Source organism: Lepidochelys kempii, chromosome 2 (assembly GCF_965140265.1).
Source record: "Lepidochelys kempii isolate rLepKem1 chromosome 2, rLepKem1.hap2, whole genome shotgun sequence".
NCBI classification, from domain to species: Eukaryota; Metazoa; Chordata; order Testudines; family Cheloniidae; genus Lepidochelys; species Lepidochelys kempii.
Window position 1 is genome coordinate 229,753,367 of NC_133257.1, and position 11,242 is coordinate 229,764,608.

At 40.5% G+C, this 11,242-nt stretch overlaps 1 protein-coding gene across 4 annotated transcripts in view; it reads right to left on the reverse strand.

Moving 5' to 3' along the window:
- CUBN (cubilin) overlaps nt 1–10,980 on the reverse strand; it is a 226,932-nt gene extending 215,952 nt beyond the window's left edge. For 3 of the 4 annotated variants that reach the window (XR_012157573.1, XR_012157574.1, XM_073334126.1), the window contains exons 1-7: nt 10,839–10,980; nt 10,558–10,687; nt 10,100–10,192; nt 9,002–9,040; nt 8,201–8,302; nt 6,768–6,871; nt 1,423–1,549 (exon numbers count right to left, since the gene is read on the reverse strand). Coding sequence is in view for 2 of the 4 variants with exons in the window: in XM_073334126.1 (XP_073190227.1) it covers nt 1,423–1,549; nt 6,768–6,871; nt 8,201–8,302; nt 9,002–9,040; nt 10,100–10,192; nt 10,558–10,687; nt 10,839–10,957 (714 nt within the window). In the remaining 2 variants the exon portion in view is untranslated. The remainder of the gene's footprint in view (nt 1–1,422; nt 1,550–6,767; nt 6,872–8,200; nt 8,303–9,001; nt 9,041–10,099; nt 10,193–10,557; nt 10,688–10,838) is intronic. The other variant, XM_073334127.1, reaches the window with a different exon arrangement.
- Nucleotides 10,981–11,242: the final 262 nt, after the last annotated feature.

The window sequence follows — 11,242 nt, forward strand, 5'->3', positions numbered from 1 at the left end:
CCCTCAAGGATTGAACTCACAACCCTGGGTTTAGCAGGCCAGTGCTCAAACCACTGAGCTATCCCTTCCCCGACCCCCCCACCCCCCAAAAAACCGTTGGCACGTGATTTGCTTTTGCATAGTCATGGGTAGATTTTCCCATCTTTTGAAATTGAACATTTAGCACATGGCAATAACAGGCTGCATCATTATTTCACTAAGCAAAAGGAACCTGTATTTTACTGAAACTACACCAGAGAGAATGAACAGCAATCATGAACTGTACCTAAACATAATTTAAAGCAAATCAACTCAGCTTGCTTTGCATTTAGGGTAAAGAGACCAATATAAATATAACAACCTGAAATCAGTTTGGCAAACTGTGCAGTAATCTGTGTGAGGTACACAGTGAAAATAGCTAATTAATTCACAAATCCATACTTTCTTTAAGGGCAATGATTATATTTACTGTAAACTTTACTAACACTCAGATCTTAACATCTGTAACGAATTGCAGTGTTCAGTGGAGTCAGCATGACTTATTTGGATTGAAGTTATGTTCCAGAACCTCTTGTTAAAGTGTGATTTTTATTTATTTATTTATTTATTTATTTTTAAGAACAATCCTTATTTGGTCTCAGCAATGTCCCAGAGAATTGGAGTATGAAGAGTTTTGAAGTTAACATTAAATAACATTAGGGTGGTATATTCTCAAGCGCTCAACATTAACTGTGATCTCGCTGAAGCCAAGGGGAGCTTTATCATTGACTTTAATGGGAGAAGAGTCAAGCCAACCCTGAAACTTTTGAAAATCCCACCAATAATCTACAAAATAAAGGGAAAATAGCCTAGAAGCAACTGAATGGTGAACCTTAACCAAATCTTCAATGCAGACCTACAGTTACTAAACTGGACTATTTTAATGAAAGACAGGCAATAATCATTCAGCAGGTAAACGGTGCATGTGACATTGCCAGCCCCAGAAACTACCAGGGATAGTATTGCCAAGTCCTTGCTTTCCCTTCCATGGCGGTCTTGCAGTGATGACAATGTTTGTTATTCTTAACTATGTTTCAGATAATGTTAGGATTGAAATAATATCCAGTACTAGAACTGGAGATTCAAGTAATGTTTTTAAATATGCAAAAAATGTTTCTTCTTTCCCAGCTGTTTAAAGGAGGATAATGATGGACCCGATACAGGTGCCTCTTGGGAGTTGCTAATTACCCTTAGTTCCCTCTGTGGTCACAGGGATGCTCAGCACCATGCAGCAACCAATGTTTGGTCATTGTGTACGGGATTAGTTGCCCAGGGCCACTATTTCACCTCGAGAGCACAGTTGGTTGGTACTTATTGGTACAATTGGTATTTATTGGTTCTTCAGGGTTCTTAAACACTGACTGAAACTGTGTTGCATAAAGAGACTCATACTTCATTTCTTACCTCATTGGGCTGCTCCCTGTCTGAATCTATGCAGATGCCGTGCTCACAGAGAGCCTGAGAGCCTCCTTGGCAATCATCAAATGTCGAGGTACAATGGGGCCCATAGGTTTCTGGAGTACAGATACAGCTAGTGATGAAAACACAGAGAAATGCCATAATGTTGTCTGTCTTATTACCACAGTATCTGAACACCTCACAGTCTTGAATTTATTTAGCCTTACAACCTCCCTGTGAGATAGGGCAGGATACCCCCATTTTACATATGGGAAACTGGAGCACAGAGACACTAAGTGACCTGCCCAAGGTCACACATGAAGTTTGGGTTCAAGCCCTGCTCTGCCACAGATCTCCCAACACCTATGTTAGGGTACTAATCACTGGAAAATCCTTCCTCCCCAGTGTAGATGTTGGGACTCCCTTCAGTGTGGTTCTTTACCACGTTGCAACTAACTGTATTCATATAGCAGTTTTCTGGCCCTAAAGTCCCCATTAGCCTTTCACAAAGGATTTACTTTTCAACAGGTGAAAACTTTCTCTACCCAGAGATAAACAACTCTCAGCAGACGTGATGGTGACAGAAGATGAAATGACAATGGCCTTATTCTGTTTTTCAACAAAAGTCATATGTGACTATTTTATTACAGTAATGGTACTTTGCACTTTAAATGGTGCCTTCCAGCCAAGGATCTCCAAGTCCTTTACAAACATACATTAAACTAAGCCTTCAAAACCCTCCTGTAAGACAGGTAATAATTATACTGTGACAGGTGGTGGAGCATTAACATCTACCTTACAGCCCACAGGTGTACTGGATAGAGCAATACAGTTAAACTAGTATCAGAGGGGTAGCCGTGTTAGTCTGGATCTGTGAAAGCGGCAAAGAGTCCTGTGGCACCTTACAGACTAGACGTATTGGAGCAAAAGCTTTCGTGGGTGAATACCCACTTCTTCAGATTTGAAGAAGTGGGTATTCACCCACGAAAGCTTATGCTCCAATAAGTCTTTTAGTCTATAAGGTGCCACAGGACTCTTTGCCGCTTTCATAGTTAGACTAGGGACTGAGGGACAGGTTTTTAGAAGTATTTAGACAGCTAGTGTGATTTTTCACAGTTAGGTGCTTAACTCCCACTGATTTCAATGAGATTTAGGCACCAAACCTCGGGCACATTTGAAAATCACACTTGATAACTAGCTCCATTTTTAGGCACCTAAATACTTTTAAGAATCTGGCCTTGAGGGACGAGTCATTCAGGCCCAGATTCAGCAAAACACCTACACTTACCGCTTTGCCAACTAGGGAGTGACTTGAGTGTGTGCTTAATCTTAAACACCTGCTCAAGTGCTTTGCTGAAACAGAGGATGTGTTGCTGGAGCTTCCTGGTAGTCAGAGGAAAGACACAAGCTTAAGTTGTAGCCTGTCTATTTGCTTTCCCAGTTAAGTAAAAGCCAGTTTGTTTAATTTGGTATGAAGGGTATTTTTTAGCTGGCAAGAATAAAGACTTGAAGAGAAATAATAATGCTGGCTGGCTGGCTCTTTTGTTGTTGCTGGACCAGCTGACTCACTTCAACAACTTACACAGCCCTGCACTCACTGTGGAGATGAGGAAACTGAGGCATGGATAAATTAAGCAGTTTATGCATGTTCATACAGCAAGTTTTAGTGGAAGAGGTGGTAACAGAACCCAGGAATCCTGCCTTCCAGTCCTCTCAAGCTGGAATGATGAACTGAATGTGGGTACTATATCTATTGCAACAAGTTATTACTTCCTGAAGCAAGAGGAGACAAGGGGGTAGGGGATAGGAGGAATTTGCCCTAGAGGAGAGTCTCTGAGTCACAGTGAGTCTCAGGGCTATTCTGGAGGTGGTGCACTATGCCTAAAGGTACAATCTAGGCTGCTGAAATGCAGCCCCTGCTGAGGTGGAACAATAGAACAAACAATACAAGACAGGAAGTGAAGAGAAATACTGTATCGAAATGACAGCATATGGGGGGTGCCCGTGGTTCCAAGCCATGGGCACTATAGTTCAGTGACTTTCCCATTTTGTAGCAGATTGTGTCGCACACTTGGGTCCGTCACTCTTTTTTTTTTTTAACCGGCATTCAGACAGCAGTTGCTCAGTTCCTTCGAGAACACCATGCTTATAGGGGGCTACCAGTCTGAAAGTTCTGTTTCTTATTTTCTGTAATGGTAAACAAGCTGGTAAATACACGACTTCCAGACACAATACAAAGCTCTCCATTAGAAGGGAACAAGCAGGCTGAATGGCATGCCAGAGCTCCCTGCAAAGCAGTTTGTTCTCAGCTTCAGCATAAAAATCTTAGTCCCCACAAATATTTACTTGGTCTGCCAAAAGCTTTATAATACTTTGCCATTGCTTGCGAGAAGATTTTAGAAGGAATATCTATGTGCACTAGTTATAATGTGGCCCAATGGTACTTTTCTCAGGGTGTGCTATTCCCTGCAGCGTTAATTTCATTTTAATAGACAAATTTCCAGCATTCCTGCAGGTCTCTCTGCCACATCAGGCAGTCTGTAAAACAGGCTATGCACAAAGTGGCTTATACTTGCTACCTTCCTCCTGTGCTCAGAAGCACAGCATGGTGGTGCACTACAAAATGAAGATGTCCACCACTATCCATCTGAAAGAGAGAACTCTGCTTCCCATCTTTCACTTACAGTGACTGTTTTAAAGTAGGCATTTCCTGGCAGTCAACTTCCAGGACAGTACTTCATTGCTTCCCTGACCCCTTACATGTGTTAAGTCAGTACTGGACATAATGAAATGTGCCTGTTTACCACCTGATGAGAAGACCTGTGTCTCAATATTCTTGTCAAACAAAGTTCTTCCACTCCATGCCTTGAGGCTTTCTATCCATCCATCCATCCATGCTCCCTTCCCCAGCAAGATTCCCAATCCTTTCCCCTACTAACAGTAAGACCACATACACACACACACACCAGTGACATGTCTGTAAATCAGAATGATGGTATTTTGCAGATGTCACTGACTACACAAGGTGTGGGGCAACAGTGAATGAGGCACACAGCCCCTCCCTCAAAGAGCTGACTACACCGGATGTTTCCACAGTACTTTTCCTGTTCAAACTCTTGACTTATGTGTCCTTTTTAAATCAAAAAGAAAAGGAGTACTTGTGGCACCTTAGAGACTAACCAATTTATTTGAGCTACATCGGATGCATCCGATGAAGTGAGCTGTAGCTCACGAAAGCTTATGCTCAAATAAATTGGTTAGTCTCTAAGGTGCCACAAGTACTCCTTTTCTTTTTGCGCATACAGACTAACACGGCTGCTACTCTGAAACCTTTTTAAAGCACTGATTCAGGAAAGCATGAGCTTAGAGATAATAGGAATGCTTTCCAGAATCAGGGCCTTAATGCTCGAAGCTGCATAGTGGTGATTTTGGTGAAATGGTGAAGGAGTCCTGATGCCTATCAGAGTATTGTTTCATATTCAAAACAAGTAGGAATTCTGTGAGAATTACCTTAAAGAAAGGGAAAGATCAGTATTTAAAGGCAATAAAACACAACAATGTTTTATTACTCAGCAGAAGCTGCCAGAGCATGGCCACCAGCTTTAGGAAGTCCTGCTCAGAGCAGCTTCAAATGGGTAATAACGTTAATCTCTTACTAGAATAGCTGGAATGGAGTGGTGACCTCTTCCTCTTTGGAATGTCCTCTGCATCTTTGAATGCCTTGATTTTGATCAGTCCTTTGGGGCAGGACTTGAAGTTCTGAAATGCACCTCATTAGCTGATTTAGAGTCTTGTGAATCTTTTTATCTGTCATTTGATTTGCCCATATTTAGTTGGGGGTGGATGTATGGAAGATGGAACATGTTGTTTATATATCTGAAGATCCTTAACTGATGAAACATACTCAAGCATTAAATTATTCCATCCTGTCAACCCTAAGTTAATCAGTGTCAGTTCACTAAAGACAGTGTTCATTAACCTGCAATGATCTTTTCAAGCAAACTTGCCTGTTGAACATGTGACATTTATCCAGGGCTGTTAATAGCTCATCAATGAGCACTACAGAGCTAAATCAAATGCATCCCGGGCATTCCCGTTAAGATTCTGCAACTGTGTAATTCTAACAACAGTGTAAGGCAAAAAAAGTCCCCTCATATTATATAGTATTTTTCATTAAGCTATATAACAATTGCCACCAAACAAGCAGAATATCAATTGCTTACTTTAAATGGATATCTAAAATATTTGAGAAGTTCTACAACTTTATTAGCTTTGGGATAAGTGTTTAATTTTCATTTTAGTGCAAAGATATTTCCATGCGCGTAACGGCAGGGAAGGGGTCACTGAATTTTCCCCCACTTAGTTTAATTGAAAAACTTGCTTCAATCTGTGATACGGCCCTAATGGGGAAGATAAACCTAGGGAATGGGGAAATGTTATTTAATAATTCAGAAACTTCCAAATAATTGAATTTGGTGTGGGTTGTCTGGACTGTGCTTATTTTGTATCTGGTTGTACCCATGCTGGTTCAGCTGGCACACAAGGAGCATGTCTATACTACAGACTTAAGTTGATCTATGTTAGGTCAACTTACAGCCACCTCAGTAATTACTGTGGTGGCTGATGTCCACACTACCCTCCTGTTGGTGGCACGTGTACTCACTGGGAGCGCTTCCACGATTGAAGAGGGGCAGTGGGGCAGGGCGGGGGGGGAGCTGAGAGCCAGCTCAAGCATGGAACCGTGACATTGGCAAGACAGCCAACAGCCGATGTAAGTAAAACACAGTGTCTATACAGAAACTGTGTCACCCTAACTACACCGACATAAGCCCTATACCTCTTGTGGAGGTGGAATTACTTTGTTGGTGTAAGTGCCCTAGTACATCGGCAGGAGTAAGGCTGCAGTGCATATGTGTACACTGACATAATTAAGTTGACGTAAGCTGCCTTACCTTGACCCAACTATGTAGTGTAAACCAGGCCTGCGACAGGGAAGTCTGGTGAGTGGAGTCCAGCCTCCACCCATTATTGTAGCATGCAGCACCAAGTTATGCCTCCTCATCTGGACAAGGTAGCCGGGACCAGAACGAAAGACAGTCTTACACAATCTTTATATGGGCCTTATCCTCTTGCCTCAAAACAGGCAAAGGTCCCAGTGGCTCCAGTGAGTTTTGCATGCATCAGGATTGGATAAATAATTTATGAAGTGTTTTATGCTCTGAGTGAAAACTGCTGCAGTACCTAACTATAAGATTGTTATTTCCAGGAGTGGCACTGTAGTGGCAATAAGTGACATAAAAATGTTAGAGGATCCTAATAGTGAACTTCTGTGTAAGAGCATGAAAAGTTACCTGTAACTTCCTGGTGTGTTAACACATGTTGCTCCATTCTGGCAGCCGAGTGCTGTTCCGGCATAAATCTGGCATTCATTAACATCAACTGAACAGAACGGGCCCTGAGATGACATAGAAATCCATGGTATTTTCCAAATTACAGAGAATCAAAGTGGTTCATGGAGCCAAAATTTAACAGAAGTGTTTCAGAGGATATACAAAGCATAGGCTGCTATTACCACAGCTTCCCTTATAAAACACTATAACAAACTGCTATTGTTCTGTCTTGTTTCCATTACCCTACTTATCAGCCACACCAGGGTATAAAACCTTTTAGAAATGTATAGAAAGCATATGGATAACATAAACTGGAGTTCACCATCGTCTTTTAGGTTACTAATGGAGCCGGTTGGAAATTTTTCAACAACATATTTTTTCATTGAAAATACTGTTTTCTGAAACGTCTTGCGAAAAAAGCATCCATTTTGATAAAAATATCAACGCGATGGTTTTTCAGGTCTAGGGTGGACCCACCTTCTCTCAAGTGCAAATTTCCACAGCTCCATTTACACCAATTTATACTAGCAAATAATTTGTCCCATGGTTCTTTTATGGGCACTGTTGTGTGAGAGACAAATGTGTGAGAGCCTTATATAAACATAACAACTGATGAGTCGGATATTAAAGGAGCTGCATTGCTTTGGGCAACTGATATATCACCCTTAATCTTCAAAAGATGTGCTTTACTACAGACTAACATTGACACCGGAATATACAATAGCTAGGTTCATAGAAGGACCACAGAGTGTCTGTGGAGTTACAACAGAGTTACTTAAGATCTAGAAAAAAGAAAAGGAGTACTTGTGGCACCTTAGAGACTAACCAATTTATTTGAGCATAAGCTTTTGTGAGCTACAGCTCACTTCATCGGATGCATACTGTGGAAAGTGTAGAAGATCTTTTTATATACACACAAAGCATGAAAAAATACCTCCTCCCACCCCACTCGGGAGGTATTTTTTCATGCTTTGTGTGTATATAAAAAGATCTTCTACACTTTCCACAGTATGCATCCGAGGGAGGAGGTATTTTTTCATGCTTTGTGTGTATATAAAAAGATCTTCTACACTTTCCACAGTATGCATCCGATGAAGTGAGCTGTAGCTCACGAAAGCTTATGCTCAAATAAATTGGTTAGTCTTTAAGGTGCCACAAGTACTCCTTTTCTTTTTGCGAATACAGACTAACACGGCTGTTACTCTGAAACCTGTCATTAAGATCTAGAGCCTCCCATCCTTCTTCATATAGAGAATTACCTTAACTCTATGAATTGTCACATTATTTTTATGGGTGCTACTCAGTGAGAGTGAAGGAGGCAGAATTGGACCCTACTGATGACAATAATGACAATCATCTGTATTGGATGTCTTCAAATAGCCTGAAAGACTCACCTGCCAGTTACTGGGACAGAGACAAAAGAAGGCATCCAGCAGGCTTAGGCAGGTTCCAGAATTCTGACAGGGGTTGCTACTACACGCTTTCCTCAGGACAGTCTGAAACAATGAACGAGAAATCAGTTTACTTGCTAGCATGGTCTTTAAAAGAGTCTGCTTTTTTGTCAGATTTGTCTGCGAAAGGCTTAGCACACAATTGGCACTACGAAAATGTAACAACTAATAATGTAATTGTCTGTCTGTGATTGTGTTTCCCTGTAGAGGCTGGCTGCCGCCCACTGAGAGGGTAAAAGCTCGACAACAAGTGACAGTTAATAGAGAGTCTTCATTAGTTCTACTAGCAGAGGACCCATATTTCTAGAGCTAAAGGCCTCACTTTCATTCTTGATGCCACATGCATGGTTTATATGGCAACTGCATTACTCATACTGCAATTAATAACTAAAATTGATTTCTTTAATAGAAGCAAACACTCAGATTGAGTTCCCAAATCATGGCTTAGTCTTGGCAGATCATAAAAGGAGGAGATTTTTCCCCCCTAGAATCTAGTTGCCATTTTTCTAACTCTACAAAGATATTTTAATTAAAGAATGGGGAATCTGACAGAGTTTATTTTGAAAAGAAGGTATTTCAGCTCATCTATAAATCGTGACTTCATGTCTGTGTGCTCTTAATGAGAAAAGCAGCCCTGAGTGATGCATGGGAGGACAGAATCCATCTAGTTATTTTTATTCTTGCAGTCATCCTTCATTTTCTGCTTTTAATAAAACCTGCTAGGTTTGTTCCATAATTACTCACCTGTTCTACGTTTTGAAATCTGCCCTCAAGACTCACAATCTGCAACAGATATACAAAGACAAATGTGTTTGGGATTAAAGGGGTGCTGATATGTGTGTGTCCTGGGACTGACTGGTTGCACCTTTCAGTCAGGTACACACTGGTAGACCAAGGAAACATGGAGGGATTTTCACATATGGAAAAACAAAAAGGGAATTTTCAGAGAGGCATAAGGTGCCCAATATTCATTCAGTAGAATTTCATTATCTAAACCACTTATGTTCTTTTGAAAATCACAACCTAAATATGTATAAATTTGATTAAACAACTAAGGCCCCAGTCCTGGAGACTTATGCGTGTGTTTAACTTTAAGCATTTGAGTAGTTCAATAGGATTTTGCTGTTTAGAAATCTTTGCAGGATTAGGGGCCTCAAAGAGGATACAACTGTCTACAGCTATTTGAAGGGTATGAACACAAAGGAGGAAAAGGAATTGTTGGCGATCAGCCAAGGGGATATGATTAGAAGCAACAGACTGAAACTGAACCCAGTCAAATGAAGCATACATATCAGGATAATTTCAAATGGACTCCGGAATATTTTCCCCAAGGTAAATTGTGGAAACTCCATAACTGGAGTGATTTACAACTGAACTGAATAAAGGATTCCAGAATGCACTGTAGGGAAAACATCTGCATTCGCAGGAGATGGGAAAAATGACCTACGAGGCCTTTTCCATCTCTAGTTTCACTAGACACATGATTCAACATATGGAACGCTGACTCTGTGCAACACTTGTTGTATTAGATATATATGGCCCATTCCTACAGTCTTTGAGTGCACTGGGGTCTCTGCCTGAGTAGGACCTTCAGGATTAGGTACGCACAGATGCCGATGAGCCAAAAAGAAGAGCCATAGTTTCAGGATTTTATCTTGGTTCTTGGTTCGTGGGCGCTGGATCAGGCCCATACAAATTATTCTAATTTTTTTCCTAAGCCCATGCAATTCTCCGTGGAGGATTTGGGCCCATCACTGGTAACAGTCAGAGAAATCATGAAGATGTGATGATATGAGGAACTGAAAATCAGGAACTGAAAATGTGACATGAGGTGAGACTTACCTTGGAATTAATCAGAGTGATCTGGTTTGAAAAATTCTGAAGGACACCAGTGCTTCTTTTCACTTCTAGAATCTCATCTTTATTTTTCCTGATCTAAATTTTAAAAAAAGGTTAGTTCTAGTGTATTAGAAACCTATGTGAAACAATCATTTTGTCTTTTCAGTTGCTGAAGAAAGTTGGATCTTCTCAGTATTTTATGATAAAGTTCAGTGAGATAACAGAGTTACATAGTGTACGCAACTGCCTCTTAATTTTTTATATAGCTACATAATTTCTTTATGGGTCTGTAATAATTCATGATCATCTTATAATGATGTCAGCAATGCTAACAGTAATAAAACCATTGCCATACCTGAAACAGTTCCTGTGGTAAATTTTGCGAGCATGTACATTTAAATTAAACTGTAATTGTGCAAGCAAAAAGGTGAACATTTAATAAGAATAAGTAAGTATACCACCTGACTAAAAAGCTCTGCGAGGTCATCTTCATTAATTTTTATTTTTCCCTGTGATCCGGTTCTAAACTCAATATTTTTGGCAGCGCCTGTATGAAATACTAAATTCCCCCTTTCTGAGGTCATGCGAGGCCTGTTGTATCAAAGAAGAGAAGATGGCATTTAGCTACATATCTGCCAAAGACTTTGTAAAGAAATTTATTTGAGCCATTCCCATTCCTGGTATTTAAAACCACACCATGTGAACAGATCTATTTGTAAGTGACACCAACAATGGTACTTACTGTTCATCAGAAATGCTTCTTTTCTGCCTCTTTTTTTCATAATATTTGGATTCACAGCTTAATCCAGAAAGTATTAATAAGGCAGCCAGAAGCCAAGGGACAGAAGCTGACCAAAGCATTGCTTGCTGCCAGCCTTCCTGGGACGTGTGGCAAGTTAGACTGAAACCGCCAGTGTCGAATGTTAGTTTTGAGAGCTTAACAGGTGCACTTTGCTCTTGCAAGATCCTCAGTATGCTCGCAGTAGTGCCCACTCTGCTTATTTGCCCCAGAGTGGGTGAGCCATAACTGAATTAATACACCTAAGTACTGAAAATATATAAATGACCTAAAAATGAAATGGACTTTTTCCCTTTTTTTAAAAAAACTTTGACATTTTCCTATTCTTTTTTTAAAAAAAAAAAATA